The sequence below is a fragment of the Ornithorhynchus anatinus genome, chromosome 5 (assembly GCF_004115215.2).
Source record: "Ornithorhynchus anatinus isolate Pmale09 chromosome 5, mOrnAna1.pri.v4, whole genome shotgun sequence".
Taxonomy (NCBI): Eukaryota; Metazoa; Chordata; class Mammalia; order Monotremata; family Ornithorhynchidae; genus Ornithorhynchus; species Ornithorhynchus anatinus.
The window spans coordinates 91,264,851-91,286,126 of NC_041732.1; the positions used below are offsets into that span (position 1 = coordinate 91,264,851).

Genomic DNA, 21,276 nt, shown 5'->3' on the forward strand with positions numbered 1-21,276 from the left:
GTTCATTCAGTCATATTTATTGCGCACTTGTGTGCAGAGCCCTGTACTAAGCGCTTGGAAAGTACACGTCAGCGACAAATATAGAGACAATCCCTACCCAACAGTGGGCTCACAGTCTAGTTCACGCTGCTTTCCACTCCAAAGTGAGTCTGAGAGTAGTGGGGCTCTGCTTATGGACCAGACTGAGCAACACCCCAAGGTATGGAACACTGCCAGGCCCCAGGTTGTCCTGCCCTCTCTCAAAGCTCCCCGTGACTTCTCTGCAGACCCTCACTCTGGACCAAGCCAGAGACCATGTAGTGATCGACAGGGAACTCAGGGGCTTCATAAACGGGTGGATAATCACTCACTGGTATTTACTGACTGCTTACTTGTGCACAGCACTCTACTAAGCGCTTGAAAGAGTACGACGGTAACAAACAACGGGGCACCCTCCTCCTGGAAGCCAACGAAGCTAATTGTATCACAGAAGCAAAACTCCCAAAAGGCTCCCAGCTGGGAAGATGGTTTCCAAAGCAACACACTCAGGCAACCCCTAGCGGAAATAATAATAATAATAATAATGTTGGTATTTGTTAAGCGCTTACTATGTGCCGAGCACTGTTCTAAGCGCTGGGGTAGACATAGGGGAATCAGGTTGTCCCACGCGGGGCTCACAGTCTTAGTCCCCATTTTACAGATGAGGGAACTGAGGCACAGAGAAGTTAAGTGACTTGCCCACAGTCACACAGCCGACAAGTGGCAGAGCTGGGATTCGAAATCATGAGCCCTGATTCCAAAGCCCATGCTCTTTCCACTGAGCCACGCTGCTTCTCCAAGCATGGGCTTGGGAGTCAGAGGTTGTGCGTTCTAATCCCCACTCTTCCACCTGTCAGCTGTGTGACTTTGGGCAAGTCACAACTTCTCTGTGCTTCAGTTACCTCATCAGTAAAACGGGGATTATTGTACTTAGAACAGTGTTTGGCACATAGTAAGCGCTTAACAATACCATCATTATTATGAGAAGTAGCATGGTGCAGTGACAAGGGCACAGGTTTGGGAATCAAAGGATGTGGGTTCTAATCCCACCTCTACCACTTGCCTGCTGTGTGACTTTGGGCAAGTCACGTCACTTCTCTGGAACTCAGTTACCTCATCTGTAAAATGGGGGATAAAGTTGTGAGCCCCATGTGGGACAACCCCATTACCTTGTATCTACCCCAGCACTTGGAACAGTACTTGACACATAGTAAGCAGTTAAGAAATACTATCCCTTCTAGACTGTGAGCCCACTGTGGACAGGGATTGATTGTCTCTGTTGCTGAATTGAACTTTTCAAGTGCTTAGTACAGTGCTCTGCACACAGTAAGACCTCAAAAAATACAACTGTGCCGGAGGCCTAAAAGGGGGCCGCAACCAAGAATGACCCACCTTCAGCCTCCTCCTCAGAACCCCATGTGCGGCACCTATGCTTTGGAGAGGAAAAAAGAAAAGAAGTGTCTCATCTGGAGGCTTGCCGAAGATGGGGCTTCTCCCCAGACCAGGCATCACCCCTGCCGGACTCAAAGCACCCCAAGGCCAACTCCAGGTCTCCCCACCCTGCTGGACTTCCCACCCATCCAATCAATGGCATTTCCTAGGCACTTAATACATGCAGAGCATTCTTAGATGCTTGGGCAAGTATAACAGAATTGGTAGGCACAATCCCAGGCTACAGGGAGCTTATCATCTAAATGTCTCCCATCTTCTCCGGCCTGGACCATTATCAATGGGTCACAACAGACCCTGCCCACCTCCCCAGCCCCTCGGTCTCCTCTGGGAGCCCTGATGGTCAGCATCAGAATGAGGGAGGAGAGATGCCCAACACCTTGTGGGAGAGATAACCAACACCTTGCAAACCCACCATTCCTTCCCTATTATTCCCACCCAGCCACCGTCCACAGAGAGAGATCCCTCCTCAAAAACAGCTCTCAATCTCAGCACACCATTAACACCTACTCAGCCAGGAGGGAAGAGACACAGAGACCTGCTAGTGTCCTCTCTACTCAGTCTGGGGGGAAAAGAAACCCAGAGACCAACTAGTGATCCCTCTACCCAGCTGGATCTAGGGGGGGAAGAGAGCCAGAGACCAGCTAGTGTTTCCTGTACCCAAGCCAGGGAAGGCAGGAGGGAAGAAGCAAGCCAAAGGCAAGCTAGTTTTCCCTCTACGCAGACCTGGGGAGAAGAGACCCAGAGACCAATTAGTGTTTTCTCTACCCTGGCCAGGAGGGAAGAGTCACAAAACCAGCTAGTGTTTCCTCTGTCCAGAGGCTCAAGGAATGAGAATGAAACATTGAAGCTAAAAGAATTACTGAGAGCTGTCAAACAAGGGGAGAAAAGTTAGCATCCCGGGACCACCCGTCCAGGGGACATTCGGTCACTGCAGCACCCTGTAAGTGGAGGAAGACTTTTAAATCCCAGCTCTGTTTCCACCGCTATCAAAAGATGGCACTTTCCCAGCTCCACAGCCAGCAGTCGGATCTCTCGGGAAGCCAAGAAACTGCTGTTGGAGCAGGAAAAGCGGAAGAGCAGGATAAAGGAGCATTAAACAAGAACACTCCCGGTCACCTGGGCTTTCCGGCACCTTCCACCACCCACCTTCCAACCCTGCCCCCAAACCACTTGCCCTTCCTTCAGGTCTTCCAACCCTGGACCTTCAGGGCGGCCTCAGCCTCATCCACCCCGCAGGGGAATAGCCTGTCTTTCTCCCTGTCCCAACTCGTATCTATCATCTGGTTGGCATCCTTCAGGGGGAAATCCAGAGGCCCCCTCCTCTTTACCCTTAGCCTATCAGACACGGTTAAGGAAGAGATTTTACCTGATGAGTGGAGCAGAACTGATCCCAGAGTCGGAATGTGGGACGGACGGGCTGTGATCAGATCCCTGCTTCGAAAAAGATTCAAACGGGCTCTGAAGAAATTACAGCCAACCCGTTACATTTCAGTAAACCCACCCCAGGTGGAGGGGGGTGGGAGAGGTGGGGGCGGGACCAAGAAAATGAGCAGCAAAGGTATTTACGGTTTCCTCACTCTCCTTCAATAAGCAAAAGGAACCCGGGGGTCTGCATTCGTGTTTTCCTCTCCACAAAGATTTCTTCCTCTTTCCCACAGCGCTTCCTCCATCCTTTCCAAAGAACCCAATCTTGAATTCAATCACTCTGCATTCTGCAGAAGTATACAGTGGAAATCAATAGTGTTATCCCCTTCACTCTCTCCCTAATGCCTAATCACAGACAAGTTTTAGCTGAAATGGATATTGACCTATTATCAGTAGCAGGGATCCTTCTCTCCAGGCCCCTGCCGTCCCCTCCCCACCCCCAGGAACTGGGTTCTGCATTGATTGCTATCTGATTAGAAGAGCTTGCCCTGACTCCCACCAGTTACTTAAACCAGCGTCTCATTGCAAATCCTTAGAGACCACGGCTTCACTCAGGCAGAGAGCGTCTAGACAGTATTCATGATCTATCTGTCTGGCCCTGGCTGGCTGATGGCAAACTCTATTAAAACTGAAACAATTTTTTCCTCCTCCTCCATCTCCTCCTCTGCCTCCTCCCGCTCCTCTTTGCCTTAGCGAAGCAGGTAATCCGACACCGAAAATTACTATCATTGTTACAATTCTCAAAATAGCCGTGCCAGACTTTCATTAACATCCACGCTAGACTACTAAATATTTAAAGAACTGGATAAATTTTACCTGACTTGCAACAGCCCAGCAGACATGAAAGCAGAAACAGAATCAAAATGTAAATCTCAGAGATTGTTGTTTTGTTTTTTTTTATAATCTGTGTAAATTTAGAATCACAGTTAGGGGGAGTAATGCCAAAGCTGAAACAGCCTTCTTGCCTTAAAGGGGAAAAAAAACAAAAAACCTCTCCTCTCTCTTTCCTCTTCGTACACAGTTCTTTGTTTATGTTTAAATGCAGAATTGTTCTCCAAGGTCCCCTATTTTATTATAATTCACCGGATAAACAGCTCTGAGAAACAACTGGTAGAAAGAAAAAAACTCCCTTGTTTTCATCGCATGAAGGAAAGACCCTCCAACCCAGCTCCCGCTAAAGGTTTAGGGGTCACCCCTGGGAGGGGAGCCAGTCTGCACCCCACTAGGGGTTCCCGACTTCTGAGCCAGCCTAGAGCAGCCGCTTGCCTCACTTTAATCTAAATGCCGTCTTGCAGCTCTGTCACCTGAATCTGGATCTGCTGGGGCTTGAGTTTTTCTAGAACCTGGGAGCTGCCTACAGGGGGAAGTAGGGTTGCCTAGTGGCTAGAGCCCGGGGCTGGGAGTCAGAGAACCTGGGTTCTTATCCCAGCTCCGTCACCTGTCTGCTGTGGGACCTTGGGGAAATGCCCTCTTCCCCCTCCCACCCTCCTCTAGACTGTAAACTCATGGTGGGCAGGGAATGTGTCTTTACTGTTGTGGGGTACTCTCCCAAGTGTTTAGTACAGTGCTCTGCACACCGTAAGTGCTCAATAAATATGATTGAATGAATGAAGTTACTTCACTTCTCTGAGCCTCGGTTACCTCATCTGTAAAATGGGAATTAAAAGTTTGAGCCCCATGTGAGAGAGGGACCGTATCCAAGCTGATTAACCTGTATCTACCCCAGCACTTAGAACAGTGCTCGGCACAGAGTAAGCGCTTAACAAGTACCATAATTACAACTGAAGCATAGTAAGTGCTTAACAAATACGATTAAAAGAGGGAAAAAAAAGAAAACCTTGGGCCAAAAGCTCAGCTGCTGCTTGGCTCAATCACACTACTAATCAAGCCAGAAGAAGCCAGGCTTGAACTCTAGTTCTCACTGGAGAAGACCAGGCGTTCTGATACGTCCTGCTCGGACACCTCAATCCTCAGATGAGATAGAAGGGCCAACCAGAGGCATGCCTGACTGTCCGAGACCACCAGGGTGGTCTCAGGGCGGGCTCCAGACAGGAAGCAACCACCTCAGGGTGCAACTCCCATGGGGCGGAGGGTAGAGGACTCAGAATAGCGGTATGTAGAGGCTTAAAAACGACTAGTGCGACTTGGAAGCAGCATCTGGATGTACAGACTTTGGAGCAGAGGGAGGTGGGAGGCTCCCCAGAGAAACATTCCAGGCTTGGTTTTTCAATGGACTCCAGAGACTAGGTGTACACACAATATGACATTATAAGGTCATGAAGAATGGCGGTGTGTGTGGGGGGGGGAGCAGAGGAGGGTGCTTAACTGATTTTTTCTGTCCCCTGGGGTGGGGGGGCCTGGGTCACCCTGAGTATATTCATTCAATAGTATTTGAGTGCTTACTACGTGCAGAGCACTTGGAACGTACAATTCGGCAACAGATAGAGACAATCCCTGCCCAATGATGGGCTCACAGTCTAATCGAGTATATCCACGCCCTCTCTCAGCCTACCCCACCAGGCGTCTCGCCTCTCCCCTTATTCGTTGGTTTTAAACTCTCCTCCTCTCTCAGATCCTGCCTCTGGGGGTAAATGCACTTGAATCTGGGATCTTTGGGAATCTGAGTATTCACCCCATCCTCAGCCTCGCAGCATTTATGTACATATCCACATTTATATCTATAAATTGTGTATTATAAATTATTTATCTTAAGGTCTCACTCCCCCTCTAGATTGTAAGTACACTGTGGTCAGGGAATGTGTCTACCAACTCTGTCGTATGGTACTCTCCCAACCCCTTAGTACAATGTTCTGCGCACAGTTAAGTGCTGAATAAATACTATTTATTGATTGATCCAATATCAGCTACAGCTCCCTACTTTTTATTTTGTAGTTTTTGACTTTGTTTCGTATGCTGTTCTAAGGTTTCATTGCTCCTGATGTGCCTGACTTTAGTCCTCTCCCCTATCTTCGAAGATTCATAGATTGCAAGCCCCTCAAGGGACAGGGTCTATGCCTAATTCCTAGTGTATTCTTTCTCTTAGCTCAGTACAGTGCTCTGCATACTCTGGTGTTCAAGTGTTTAAGTGCTCTGGTGTTTAAGTGTTTAAGCACTTGTGTACATCTCTGTAATTCTATTTATTTATATTGATGCTTGTTTGTTTTGATGTCTGTCTCTCCCCTTCTAGACTATAAGCCCAGTGTGGGCAGGGATTGTCTCCTTTTATTGCTGAATTGTACTTTCCAAGCGCTTAATTCAGTGTTCTACACAAAATAAGTGCTCAATAAATCTGTCCGTCTCCCCCGATCAGACTGTAAGCCCGTCAAAGGGCAGGGACTGTCTCTATCTGTTACCGATTTGTACATTCCAAGCGCTTAGTACAGTGCTCTGCACATAGTGAACGCTCAATAAATACTATTGAATGAATGAATGAATAAATGCGATTGAATGAAGACATACGTTTGAATGAATGAATGAATACATTTTCTTAATATACTACTAATAACAGCCTTCATTTGGAAGAGGCTGCATGGTCTAGTGGAAAGAGCACAGGGCTGGGACTAAAACCCAGGTTTTCTCTCTGCCACAGAGAAGCAGCGTGGCTCAGTGGAAAGAGCCCGGGCTTGGGAGTCAGAGGTCATGGGTTCGAATGCCGGCTCTGCCTCTTGGCAGCTGTGTGACTGTGGGCAAGTCACTTAACTTCTCTGTGCCTCAGTTACCTCATCTGTAAAATGGGGATTAAAAAACTGTGAGCCCCACGTGGGACAACCTGATCACCCTGTATCTCCCGCAGCGCTTAGAACAGTGCTCTGCACATAGTAAGCGCTTAACAAACACCAGCATTATTATTACTTGCCTGCTGGGTGACCACGAGCAAGTCACTTTATTTTTCGGTGGCTCCTTTTCTGCTTCTTTAAAATGGGGATTCAAAATTTGTTCTCCTTCCTAATTAAACCTAGAGTCAATGCGGGATGGGGACAGGGACTACGTTCAATCTCATTAGCTCCTATATAGCTCAGTGCTTAGCACAGTACTTGGCGTACTTAGAAACAGCAAGGCGTAGTGGATAGAGAAAAGCCTGGGATTCAGAAAGGCATGGGTTCTAATCCCTGATCCGCCGCTTGTCCGCTGTGTAGCTTTAGGCAAGTCATTTCACTTCTGAGTGCCTCAGTTACCTCAACTGTAGAATGGGGACTATGAGCCCCACATGCGGCAGGGATTGTGTCCAACCTGATTTGCTTGTATCCACCCCTGCGCTTAGTATAGTGACTAGCACACAGTAAGCAGTTAACAAATACCATTATTATTATTATTATACTTAATAAACACCATCATCATTACTATTATTCTGGGGAGAGTATCAGGGAGAGATCAGAGAGACAGGACATGTCCAGCTGGTCTCCCAAGGACCAGACACAGGCAGGGCTGGAGGAAAATACAGTTGGGCCCCAGGAAGTAGGAATCCCAGATTCTAACAAGATTCAGCAGCGCGGGGTTCATGCCTCTCAGGATCATCTTTCAACACCAAGTTCCATGCTAGCTAAGGATGCGGGACAAAGCCTGAATGATGGCCTCCCGTGGACTCATGGAAAGAAGGCATTTAAGGAGCGGGGAGGAGGGGTTGAGGGGGGTGTGGAGACGCCCTCTTCACACAGGCCTGGCTGGGTGCTACCCTCTAGCTCCGGCCAAGCCAGGAGTCCCGGGGCCTGTCGATGAGTGCCACCACACAAATGACACCGCTTCCTCCCCACCTGCCATTTGTCTTCTTGGGAAGCAGAAGTGACATGGCCCACGGAATGAGCACAGGATTGGGAGTCAGGAGACCTGTGTTCTCATCCCAGCTCCACCACTTGTCTACTGTGTGATCTTGGGCAAGTCATTTAACTTCTCAGTACCCCAGTTTCTCACCTGTTTAATCCCCCATTTTACAGGTGAAATGTTCTCCCTGTTCTCCCTCCCCCTTAGTCTGTATGTCCCATGTGGAATGAGACAATCCGATTCTATTGTATTTACGCCTGTGCTTAGCATAATCCTTGGCACAAAGTAAATGCTTAATAAATACCAAAATTGTGACTATTTGTAAGCCTTCCACATACGCTCTGTCTGAACTCAGACAGATAAGGTGGACGTGATAGTGTCATCTGCCTTCTCCCTCTGAGATGAAGCAGTCCTGCCGGTTCCAAAATTACAGTCCGTCCGCTCTACCAGCAAAAACCTAATTGCTATTCTATCCACTCTGTACTGGAACCGCCTACAGTTTATGCACAGTTTGGGAGATAAAACTCCCTACTACTCTTCCCCAGAGTGTCGCCATGCCACTAATTCCACTTCCTAAGAGGAGCCCGTCGACAGCGGAGCAGCCCAGATGCTAAAGGCACGACGGGACACCCGGTGTCATTCTGAATCACGCTCTTTCCTCATAATCACGTCCTCCAAAATTCCTCTAGGACACCGGCGGCTGTCACACTCCATTTTATGAGGATTAAGGCAATTACACAAACACACACACACACATGCACACGCGCACACACACACAGACAGGTTCCATGGCTTTAGCAGGTGGGCAGAGACAATTAACAGGATTTGAAAAGACGATGCTGGGTTTCTTCCTCCCCCACACCCATCCTTCCTAAAAAAATCAGGCTGAAAAACAGTTTTTTGACCTTAAGATTACACTTTTGCTTTGGTTTGAGTCCAAACGCTTTTATGATAGGTAGGCGTAAAGAAAAACTCCGATTTCCCACCCATAGGACCGAAGCTGTCAGACAGGTCGCAGGAGGACGTGGTCGATTGTAAGCCCAGGGAGGGCTTATCCTACTTCTCCTATCTGGCTCCCCGGAGTGGCTGTCCAGTGTTCAGCACGTGGTGAGGATGAGGAGGGATTCCGGGGCCAGAGAACAGGTTCCGCTAACATCGCTGGACTCTTCCGGGAAGAGAGAGAGGAGGGTGAACCTTGGCCACGAATGGACCCACGGGGCTTGGAAAGGAGAAGTGGTTGTAATAATAATAGTGAGTAATAGTTGTAATAATAGTAGAAGCAGTAAGCAATAGAATTGACTAAGCGCTGGACTATGCGCAGAACACTGTACTCAGCGTTGGGTTGGAGTACACAGGGGGTATTTATTAGACGAGACATGGCAACCCCTTGCAAGTCCAAGTAGCAGTCAGAAAGAGAACTCAGCTGTATGCCTGCCTGCCTGCCTGTCTCTGGGCCCTGGCTCTGACTCTTATATTCCCATACTCCTATAGCACAGTCCCAGGTATTCCCAAATAAATCAGTTCCCTTCAGGGTTGCCTGCGGGCTGGCCCCTTAAAAGGTTGGGTGTGGGTTGGGTGAGGTGGGGAGGGTAGAGACAGAAAGCCAGGTGACCCTGCTCGGCTTACGGAAACTACCCAGAGGAGTGGCAGACATCTGTTGGCCATCCTAGGTGACGCATGGCTAGTATCAGATCGTTACATTTTGGTTTGTAGGTCCAAGAAGCAACCAACATGGTGGTCACTTACACTGCACATTCTGGCGATGATTATTATCCTTCTCCTTGTTTTTGCCAAATCTGATTCCCTTGCAAGGTATCTTCCAGAAGATGGCAGGGGCATGTGCCCACTGCCACTGAATGCTACTTCTTTCCAACTTTCATCCTTCCCTACTATCCCAAATCTTTCAGAAAGAGGCTCCTTAACTTAGCACCTGAAGATGACCTGTTCCAGGCAGTCTCTCAGAGACAGAGTAAGTCAGTGTGGCCTAGTGGAAAGAGCACAGGACTGGGAGTCAGAGACCTGGGTTCCAATCCTAGCTCCGCCATTTGTCTACTGTGACTTTAGCCAAGTCATTACTTTTTTGTGCCTCAGCTGCCTCAGCTGGTAAAATGGGGGTAAAATACTTCTTCTCCCTCCCCTCTAGACTGTGAGTCCCTTGTGGGGCTGTGTCTTATCTGATTCAATCTATTCCAGCACTTAGGACAGTGCTTAGCACATAGGAAGCAGGGTGACTTAGTGGATAGACCACAGGTCTGGAAGTCAGAAGGACCCAAGTTCTAATCCCAGCCCCTCCACCTGTCTGCTGTGTAGCCCTGGACACGTCACTTCACTTCTCTGTGCCTCAGTTACCTCATCTGTGAAATGGAGATTAAGACTGTGAGCACCATGTGGGACATGGACTGTGAACAACCTGATTAGCTTGTATTCATTCATTCAATAGTATTTATTAAGTGCTTACTATGTGCAGAGCAGTGTACTAACCGCTTGGAATGTAAAATTCGGCAACAGACAGAGACAATTCCTGCCCAGTGACGGGCTGGTATCTATCTCAGCGCTTAGTACAGTACATTAGAACATAATGACCCCTTAACAAATACCTTTTTTTTAAAAAAAAAAAAAGCACTTAATTATTATTGGGCTAGTCAAGCAATGTCCTGGGTAGCCCTTCCCCTTCTCTCCCCTGCCAAGCCAAACAGCTTTGGAAGTGACAGGGTAATGGGCCAGGAACATCCTGCCCATCCTCACAAGCTCCACCAAGTGTGAGACTACCAGACCCAGTGCCAGAGTCTATGCTGGGTGGGCACTATCACTGGCAGCAGGAACACCCATTTGCATTTGGAAAGGAGAAGGGGAGAAGACTGCTTTTCTAAAACCAGTCCCACTCTTTGCTAAGGAGTTTATACCAAGCCAAATGTAGAGCACATACATCTGAACAGCCCAGCAAGATGGAGGATTAGGCTGAAGCCACTGGCAGGCAAACTTGTGGCTAGCCACCCAGACGGCTAAGAACCTGTTTATCCCATAACATATTAAATCCAACTTGGGGAGAAGAAAAGGAAGAAAATCTTTAGAATTTCTAGTGCATTGCTGGCCAACTCCACCACCTCGCCCCTCCTGCCTCACCTCGCTAAGATCCTTCTACAACCCAGCCCACACACTTTGCTCCTCCAATACTAACCTTCTCACTGGGTCTCGATCTTGCCTATCTCATAACCGACCCCTAGCCCACGTCCTGCCTTTAGCCTAAAATGCCCTCCCTCCTCAAATCTGACAGACAAGTACACTCCCTACCTTCAAAACCTTATTGAAGGCACATATCCTCCAAGAGGCCTTCCCAGACTAAGCCCCCCTTTCCTTTTCTCATTCATTCATTTAATAACATTACTGAGCATTTACTGTGAGCAGAGCACTGTACTAAGCATTTGGAAAGTATAATTCAGCAATAAAGAGAGAAAATCCCTGCCCACACCGGGCTTACAGTTTAGAAGGGGGAAGGCACACAGCAAAACAAGTAAACAGGCATCAATATAAATAAAGAGAATTATAGATACATGCACATATACATAAGTGCTGTGGGGTTGGTGGGGGGAAGAGCAAAGGGAGCAAGTCGAGGTGACACGGAAGGGAGGGAGAGCTGAGGAAAAGGGGGGCTTAGTCTGGGAAGGTCTCTTGGAGAAAGTAAGCCTTCAGTAGGGCTTTGAAGCGGGGAAGAGTCATTGTTTGGCGGATTTGAGGAAGGAGGGCGTTCCAGGCCAGAGATAGGACGTGGGCCAGGGGTCGATGGCGGGACAGGCGAGATGGAGGCTCAGTGAGAAGGTTAGCATCAGAGGAGCAGAGTGTGAGGGATGGGATTTGGAAGGAGAGAAGGGAGGTGAGATAAGAAGGGGTAAAGTGACGGGTAGCTTTAAAGTCAATAGTGAGGAGTTTTTGTTATGGAGGCGGACAGGCAACCACTGGAGATTTTTGAGGAGGGGGGTGACATATTCCTATAGAAAGATAATCCAGGCAGCAGAGTGAAGTATGGACTGAAGTGGGGAGAGGCAGGAGGTTGGGAGGTCAGAAAGGAGGCTGATGCAGTAATTCTACATCGCCCTGACTTGCTCCCTTTATTATTCCTCTCTCCCGGCCCCACAGCACTTCTTTCTGTACACATCTGTAATGTATTCATTTGTATTGAAGTCTGTCTCCCCACCTCTAGACTGTAAATTCATTGTGGGCAGGGAATATGTCTGTTTATTATTGTATTGTACTCTCCCAAGTGCTTAGAACAGTGCTCGGCACACTGTAACTGCTCAATAAATACGTTTGAATGAGTGAAAATGGGACCTTTTTAAACAAGGGAAAAGGCAGGCTGGAGCACATACATTTGAGCAAATACCAAGAAAATTATTAAAGAAAATCACCAGTTTACCTGGGAAAGAACCTTTTCAGTGTCTTCAGCAGAATCCATTTATGCTAATAGTGCTAACTTTGCCTTCCTCCCTTTATTCTGGGTGAAACTTTAGCAAATAGCCAAGGAGGAGGGCAGATGTAGTTGCCGAAGGAATCTGAGCCACAGTGCATATCCATAAGCCAACAACAAACATAGAAAATTGATTCTAGCTCATCTTCAAAGTCAGGCAATTCCCACCTTGTTTAGCCCTAAGCAAAATCAGATATAAGCGCACTAAGGGGTCCCTAAACAGGAAACTAAGCCGATACGCTATAACCACCCAGCCGCCCCTCCTGTTTCCTAAAGAGATTCCATCACCTGGGTGTTGCAGGCCCCAAGAGTGAGATTTGGGTCACTTTTCTGGAGAACATCATTTGTCCCTTGAGAAATTCCAGGGGTCTTGAAAATCTTAGCGGGGGGGAGGAAAATAAACATCATCATCAAAGTTAATGAAGTGTGAAAGGCACCCTGTCCATCTGCCTCTACCCCAAATGAATTTGTGGAACCAATCAAGATCCAGTTTCTATTTTATTAAACCAGGAGGAGGGTCAGTACTCTTGGCTTCTGGAACCCAGAAGGCAGCTCATTTAAATAGGCATCACTGCTTATTTGGAAACCTAATTAGGTAAGGGAGGAAGAAATGGAGCAAACACATGATAGCGTGGCTCAGTGGAAAAAGCACGGGCTTGAGAGTCAGAGGTAATGGGTTCTAGTCCCTGCTCCACTGCTTGTCAGCTGTGCCTCAGTTCCCTCATCTGTAAAATGGGGATTAAGACGGTGAGCCCCATGTGGGACAACCTGATTACCTTGTACCCTTCCAGTGCTTAGAACAGTGTTTGGCACAGAGTAGGTGCTTAACAAATGCCATCATCCTTCTTCTTCTTATTATTACATGATATCGAAATGGCAGCTCATTCCTAGCCCTGGACCAGTCATTCACTTTCCCCAGAATGAAACTGTTGGTCCAGTGAGCCTAAGAATGACCCAGCAGTGACAGCAGGAAGCCAGCCAATACCTCAACCACAGGAGGAACGAAGTTTTCCCAGAGACTTGGATCGCAGGATGTCCCGATTCCGATACCAGGGACATGAAATTCTAGTATGCGACCTGAAACCCATTCAGGTTTTTGTGAACAGGTCTGTGTACCCTTGTCAATCAGTCAGTTAATTTTGAGTATTCACTGTGTGCAGAGAACTGTACTGAATGCTTGGGAGAGTACAATATAACAGTACAACAGCCACATTCCCTGCCCACAGCAGGCTTACGGTCTAAAGCTTAGAGTACTGTGATTCCAGCTTTTCAGTTATACTCATACCCGAGGGTCAGACCCCATCAGCATCTTCAAGCATGAAGGACATAAGAAGCAGCATGACCTAGTGGAAAGAGCATGGGCCCGGGGAATCAGAGGACCTGGATTCTAATCGTGGCTCCGTCACTTGTCTGCCATGTTACTTTGAGCAGGTCACTCAAATTCTCTGCCCCTCAGTTCTCTCATCTATAGAATAGGGATTCAAATCTTATTATCCTTTCTACTTAGACCATGAGCCCCATGTGGTATCTGATGATCTTGGGCCTAACCCAGCACTTAGAAGAGTGCTTGGCACACAGTAAGTACTTGGCAAATGCCACAGCGTGGACATCAAACACCCTGTTATTTCAGTACCGGCTTCTCCCCAGGCTTGTCCCCAGATATTCCTTTTAATCTACTTTTCCTCTCAGAATGGCACAGAGACTGCAAGAGAGTCGGTCTGGTCAAAGGCACTAGGAAAACTGAGTAAAATATAAAACAGATTGTTCTACTTGTACTGCGCTTAATTAAAAGCAGTAGGGGTCCACTGTTCTACCTCTCCTTGCCTGCAGAAGGAGCAAGGACTACAATTAAAATATGTGGCAGCTCCTGGCCCGGTTTTCAATCAGTAGTATTAATCGAGGCTCTGCGCTGTGCAAAGCATTGGAACGAGCGCTTGGCAAAGTCCAATAAAGCAAGCAGACCCGATCACCAGTCTCAAGGAGCTCAATATAAGTAGGTTTCCCGGTCTCACTTTCAACTTCCATCGCCTCAGCCTCCGGTGTGAGAGTTGGGTTAGAATGAAGAGCTCAGCCCAGAGCTACCGGCAGACAAACGGTTAAAGGCAGAGCAGGAGAAGGGGGTGCTCGGGAAGGCGAGAAAGCAAAGTCACAGTGGACAGTGACAGGTAAATCTTGTGCTCAGCCTGGGAGGAAGCGAGGGTATATCTGGGTCAGGAGAGGTCTCGCGCTAGATTGTTTTCACTCCAGCTTCTACTTTTAGAGTCTCTTTCAGACTTGCAGATCATCAGTTTCGAGGACGGAACCCGGCATACATCAATGATGCCTTTATCAAGCCGGCGCTCTGCTCACCCCCGGCTCCCCAGCATAGTTGGCATACAGTACGATCTTCAGACCGCTGCGGTAAAAATCTCTGCCCCGCAGTCCTTCCCACAGGGATGAGGAGGGAGAACCGCCCTGCTGCTGCAGCTGGGTAAACGCAAGCCACACTCCGTACCTTCTCGGAGCCCTTGAATTCCCCTTCCGTCTCTTTCCTCCAAATCTTTTCCCACACAGCCCCGTGGGTATAGGACCGCCTCTAAGAGCCCCTCATCCTTCTTGGCTCAGTGGAAAGAGCCGGGGCTTGGGAGTCAGAGGTCATGGGTTCGAATCCCTGCTCTGCCACTTGTCAGCTGTGTGACTGTGGGCAAGTCACTTAACTTCTCTGTGCCTCAGTTACCTCATTGGTAAAATGGGGATTAAGACTGTGAGCCTCGTGTGGGACAATCTGATTCCCCTGTATCTACCCCAGCGCTTAGAACGGTGCTCTGCACATAGTAAGCGCTTAACAAATGCCAACATTATTATTATTATTATATTAATGTCTGTCTCCCCCTCTAGATGGTAAGCTCCCTGTGGGAAGGGAATGTGTCTGTTTATTGTTATATTGCACTCTCCCAAGTGCTTAGAACAGTGCTCTGCACACAGTAAGTGCTCAATAAATACAACTGACTGATTGACTTGGAGGCCATCTCCTCCTCTGGGAAGCTATCTTTGATTAACCCTCACCCATTCTCCATTCTTCCTGCAAAATCTGAGGGCAGTGTATCTCCTCCTCCACTTTGTCATTACTCGTTCTACCAAAGTTACGTTGGTGGTTTCCTCTCCCTGTCTCCCCCCTTAGCCTGTCGGCCCCTTGAGGGCAGGGCCCACATCAAGCACCTGCAGCAGTGTGGGTCGCCTACGGGCTGTCGATCAATCCCTGCTAAGGGACTAACCCCTCTTCTGGGATCAGAATCCTAGGGCTTTGACCGTGATGTGGTTTTTTCCCTGCCAGAGGCGGAGAGTCCGGATTCAGGCAGTGCCACTGCTGTTCCAGCCAAAACAGGTTTCCGTGCCACCCAAGAAGGGAGGGGAGTTAAGTGGAATTATGTAAATTTCCAAGGCAGACATCAGACAAAAAGTCATTTCCTCAGATATCATACAGCATTCTTTCAACAGGAAACCTGGCACCACAAGAGACTCTATCATTCAGGCCAGACACCACGGTACAACAACATTGGTTTGGAGGGGACTGGGGGAAGGGAGAGGAGCGGGGGGAAGCTTGAGTCCACAGCCTGTTCATTAAAGCAGTTAGCTTTGGTGCTCTGGTTTCTGCAGCCCTAAAGCACACATTATCATCTTTTGAGAACCTAAAAGTGAATGCTATGGAGGTATTACAGACCACAAATAATGATCCTATTTAGAAAAAAAAGTGTTTCTGTGCTCATATCATCCAACCTCTCACTGTGTGACAATATCCCAAAATTCCTTCCCAAATGTCCAGAGGAAGAAACAAACAGAAACTTTGTCCTCCTTGTTTTTGCTCCTGGCAGCAGGAACAATATAGTCGCATACCCACACGAAACCCCAAAACTGTGGCAAGGAGGAAGTTGATAATTGGTGAAAAGCCTTTGAATATGCAGCACGAAATGATTTTCATATGAAAATTGGGTGAACAGACTTAACGATACCTACGTCACGCCCAGGATCAGCTGATTCAAAGATTCTCCTTCCTCCAGCAATTCCCAAAGCCCAGAGAGCAGACGGAGCAATAACCACATTCTGCCTTGGGGAATTGCTCCAGGACCTCAAACCAGGCCTCTGAGTCTCTCCATTTTCCCACCACCCCTCCTCTCCCCCGCCACCGCCACCTTCTGAGGATTTCACCTGGGCCCCTTCACTTCCTTTAAGGATCACTTACCACTTCGTTGTAGAGGAAACATCACCAGCTATGACAGCCCAGCACAGCCTCTACCAATCAGTACCACTTCTGATGCTCTAATCCTCATCCACTCTCGTTGGGGTGATGCAGATCACGATTTTTCACAAAGCGACCGTTTGGTATTTTATCCGCTTACCCTTAGACCAGCTTTATCCAAAACAATTTTATTTTCTCTTTGGAGCCCACCCCAAAGAGATCAACTTTTTCTTTGTTGCCCCCGCACACCCTCGGTTTCCACGCAGTTGATCCACGCACACTACCTCTACAGAATCTACCCAGCATGCCCAAGGGTGACGCCATTCGATGGCTGCTCCTGCCCGGAGAAATCCCAATGGCATTGTCCTCGTCCTCCCGGAAACCAGGCACCATCTTTCAGAGACATCAACCTACCGGGCTGCCAAGCAAACCTCTCTCTCCGAGGAACGTCCCCCAGCTACCCAACTTCACCCTTTCCCCTTGGTTGCCCTTCCCAGCGCCCCATGCCCTCTGAAACAGATTCATAAACTGACTGAGACCTTCCAGAGGGTCTCCCCTGTGCAGTACCTGGCCAAAAGCAGAGAGAAGGAGGTACTCACAGTTGAAAATGCCCGGAGGTGGATGCTCAGTGACTAGGAGGCAGTTTTCTTCATCACTGTTATCCCCGCAGTCATTCTGTTGGTTACAGACCAGCGAACCCAGATACAAGCATTTACCACTGGTGCAGGTGAACTGGCACTCTGAAAAGGGACAAGATAAAAGCATAATGCCATTGCTGTGGGACACAGTAGGGGCTGTGACTGCTGCACTGGTCTCCATTCTACGGCCCAGGTTGGTGGTGATCAGTCAGCCTGTCCTGAGTTAACGAGGAGCCCAAATCACCCACCTGAGTGCCCAACTGACTCTTTTTATCAACTGAAGAGACGCAGCCTGGCCTAGTGGAGAGAGCACAGAGCTGGGAGTTATGAGACCTGGGTTCTAATCCCAGCCATCACTAGACTGCCGTATGTCCAAAACAGAAGTCCTCATGTCTAAAGCAACTCCTTATCTTCACACCCAAACCCCATCCTCCCCTTGACTTTCCAATCACTGTAGACAGCACTACCATCCTTTCTAATAATAATAATAGCGGTATTTGTTAAGTACTTACTATGGGCCAAGCACTGTTCTTAGTACTGGGGTAGATACAAGGTAATCGGGTCAGACCCAGTCCCTGTCCCACACGGGCCTCACTGCCTTAATCTCCATTTCATAGATGAGGTAAGTGAGGCACAGAGAAGTGACTTGCCTGAGGTCACACAGCAGACATGTGGTGGAGCCAGAATTAGGATCCAGGTCCTCTGACTCCCAAGCCTATCCTCTATCCACGAGGCCATGCTGCTTCCTGTCTCACAAGCCTGTGAACTTGGTGTTATCCTTGACTCCTCTCGCTCAGAAATTCAATCTATAACTAAATCCTGTCAGTTCAACCTTCATGACATTGCTACCACGTTAATCTGACCATTTATCCTATCCCACCTTGATTATTGTATCAGCCTCTTTGCTGACCTCCCAGCCTCCTGTCTCTCTCCACACCAGTCCATACTTCACTCTGCTGCCCTGATCATTTTTCTACAAAAATGCTCTCTCCATGTTTCCCCAGTCTTCAGTGGGGAACCTCCAGTGGTCGCCCATCCACCTCCTCATCAAACAGAAAGTCTTTGCCATCAGCTTTAATACACTCAATCATCTTGCCCCTTCTTACCTCACCTTGATAGTCTCCTACTACAACCCAGCCCTCTCATTTCGCTTCTCTAATGTCAACCCACTCACTGTACCTCGATCTCCTCTATCTCTCCGCCAACCATGTCCTTCCTCTGGCCTGGAATGCCCTCTCTTTTCGTATCTGACAGATAATTACTCTCCCCACTTTCAAAGCCTTATTGAAGGCACATCTCCTCCAAGAGGCCTTCCCTGACCAAGCCCTCTTTCCCTTTTCTTCAACTTCCTTCTGTTTCACCTTGAATTACTCCCTTTATTCACCACCCACCCACCCCAGCCCCACAGCACTTATGTACATATCCATAATTTATTTATTTGTAATAATAATAGTAATAGTATTTGTTAAGCGCTTGCTATGTACCAAGCACTGTTCTAAGCCCTGGGATAGATACAAGGTAATCAGGTTGTCCCATGTGGGGCTCACAGTCTTTATCCCTATTTTTACAGATGAGGTAATTGAGGCACAGAGAAGTTAAGTGGCTTGCCCAAGTTCACACAGCAGACAAGAGGCGGATTCTGGATTAGAACCCATGTCCTCTGACTCCCAAGCCTGTGCTCTTTCCACTAAGCCATGGTGCTTCTTTCATTATATTAATGTCTGTCTCCCTCTTTAGACTGTAAGCTCATTGTGGGCAGGGATTCCGTCTCTTCTGTTGTGTTGTTCTCTCCCAAGTGTTTAGTATAGTGGCCTGCACACAGAAAACACTCAATAAATAGAACTGATTGATTGATTGTGTGATCTCGGGCAAGGCACTTATTCTCATTGTGCCTCGGTTTCCTTATGTGTAAAATGAGGATTACAAACCCACCCTCCCTATTCTCTGATTGTGAGCCCTTTTTGAGGAAGGGACAGACAATGATTTCTGAACCAACCCACACAGTGAGTTCACAAGAGAGGCTGTCAGCCTCAGTCTCTGGGCAAAGGGAGCAGCTTGTGGGATTCATTTATTTTTGCCCCTCCTCCTGCCATCCCCAAAAGGTTTTGGCAGTTCTCTTGGCCTCCAAGAAGAAGGAGAACATTCAACAATACTTGGGCACAAGTTGCATTTGCCAAGAACTCACACAAATGCTAGAAGGGAGACCACATGGAGGGCAAAACGTGGGAGAAAGAACTGAGCCAGCTTCTTAACCTCTCTGAGCCTCATGTCCTCTTAGGTCAGACCTCCAAGGGTGAAATGCCGGTCAGCCTCCACTGGAAAATGTTGGGAATTGATGATATTCATAAAATTGGACCGGCATCAGGTGCTAGATTCAAGGCAAAACCACTTGCAAACTGTAGAGAGAGACATAGAAAGAAGCCTCTTGAATACAGAACAGAGCCAAAGGCCAAATCTCAATTCATCTCTTTGAAAACTGGATCCTTGCAGACTATGGAAATCAGTAGAAAAACCAGCACAGAGACCTGCATATTCCACTAACTTTCCATTCCTGGAAACTCTCTGTTACAGGAACTGTGTTACATGAGTCATTGAGGTAGTGGGAATTTTAGGGCCCCGTTCTCCATCTCAAATTGATCCCAGTAAATATATATGTATATATTTGGCAGGTATTTAAGGACAGCGCACGTGCATTATAAACACGCATATTTGAACGAACCTCTGAGTCTGGCTCTTTGAGTTTGTTTGACGCTGCATCTATTTACATTTGCGTGTGAGTCTGAGAATCTCTTGGTGTATTGTGTGTATGTCTAGGTGAGTGTGTGGGTTTCCCTGTTCCTGCCGTGTCTCTTAATGTGAGCGTCTCCCGCTGTCTAGGTGTCAGTGTGCATGTGTGTGTGTGTGTACAGCCTTGCCTTCCCAGCGTGTCTGCCTTTCTGTCCATTTCTCCGAGTGCTGGAGCCTTGGAGCAGCAGGAGGACTTTGAACAGCTAATTAATCAGAGAGGCCCGATTTGGGGGTGGGGGGGGCGGGGAGGGATCTGTTCAACCCTGCTCAGGTCCTGTCAGAGGGGTGGGATGGTTGACGCTGGAGTTCAGCCCTTTGGCTGCAGCTTCAGCCCTCTCAGCTGGAACCCCAAGCAGCATGGCTCAGTGGAAAGAACACGGGCTTAGGAGTCAGAGGTCATGGGTTCTAATCCCCACCACCACTTGTCAGACTTAACTTCTTTGTGCCTAAGTTACCTCATCTGAAAAATGGGGATTAAGACTGTGAGCCCCACGTGGGACAACCTGATTACCTTGTATTCCCCCAGCGCTTAGAACAGTGCTTTGCACATAGTAAGCGCCTTACAGATACTATCTTTTTTTTGGGGGGAGGGGAGCAGTGGCCCCCACAGCTCTATGGATTGGGCACCTGTGACCACAGCCCCTGGCCCCTCTCCTTTCTACAGCAACACAGCCCCATAGATGGGGAGTACCCACCTTACTGCCAACCTCACCGACAATTCTGTAGCACTTAGAGGTGGCCCACATACGTGCCAGTTTCAAACAGAGGAGGCAGAAGCTCTTTCCCAGGACGGTCCCTTGACCTTGTCGCATGTCAACTTGAATATTGCACCAGGCTCCTGGCAGACCTCTTTGCCTCCATTCTCTCCCCTCTCCAGTCCAGCCCCACTTTGCTCTGCTGCCCGGCTTGTTTTTCTAAAATATCGCTTTGCACATATCTCCCCACTTTTCAAAAGCCTTCCAGAGTTGCCCATTCCCCACCCCTGCGGCCAAGCAGAAACTCTGGACCACCAGCTTTAAGACAACCTCAATCAGCTCTCTCCAGCCTACTTATCAAATCAAATCAACAGTTCCTTGAAGCCTAGTTATCAAAACCTATTTATCAAAACTGCTCTGTTTTTGACCCAGTGGAAAAGAACTGTTTTCCTGTGGCAGTTGTTAAAATGGCTGAAAGGATTTTTATTGGCAAGAAGACCAACCTACTCGCTGGGCCTCATTCTTGTCTGTCTCCGGCTGCCGATATCTTGCTCTGTTTTCTTTTCTGCCTGGAACTCCCTCCCTTTTCACATCCAGTAGACCATTTCTCAATCATCAATCAATCACATGTATTGAGCACTTACCGTGTGCAGAGCACTGTACTAAGCACTTGGAAGAGTAAAAATAGAGTAGGCAGACACATTCTCTATCCACAACAAGCTCACAGTCTAGAGGGGGAGATGAACATTAATGTAAATAAGTAAATCACGGATATGTGCATCACTGCTGTGAGGTGGAGAGATGGGTAAATAGAGGGAGCAAATC

General features: G+C 48.1%; 1 protein-coding gene across 7 annotated transcripts in view; it reads right to left on the reverse strand.

Moving 5' to 3' along the window:
• LDLRAD4 (low density lipoprotein receptor class A domain containing 4) overlaps positions 1-21,276 on the reverse strand; it is a 365,789-nt gene that overhangs the window by 158,784 nt on the left and 185,729 nt on the right. For all 7 annotated transcript variants that reach the window (XM_029065135.2, XM_029065136.2, XM_029065134.2 and 4 more), the window contains one exon: positions 16,931-17,071. In XM_029065135.2, the coding sequence (XP_028920968.1) occupies positions 16,931-17,071 (141 nt within the window). The remainder of the gene's footprint in view (positions 1-16,930; positions 17,072-21,276) is intronic.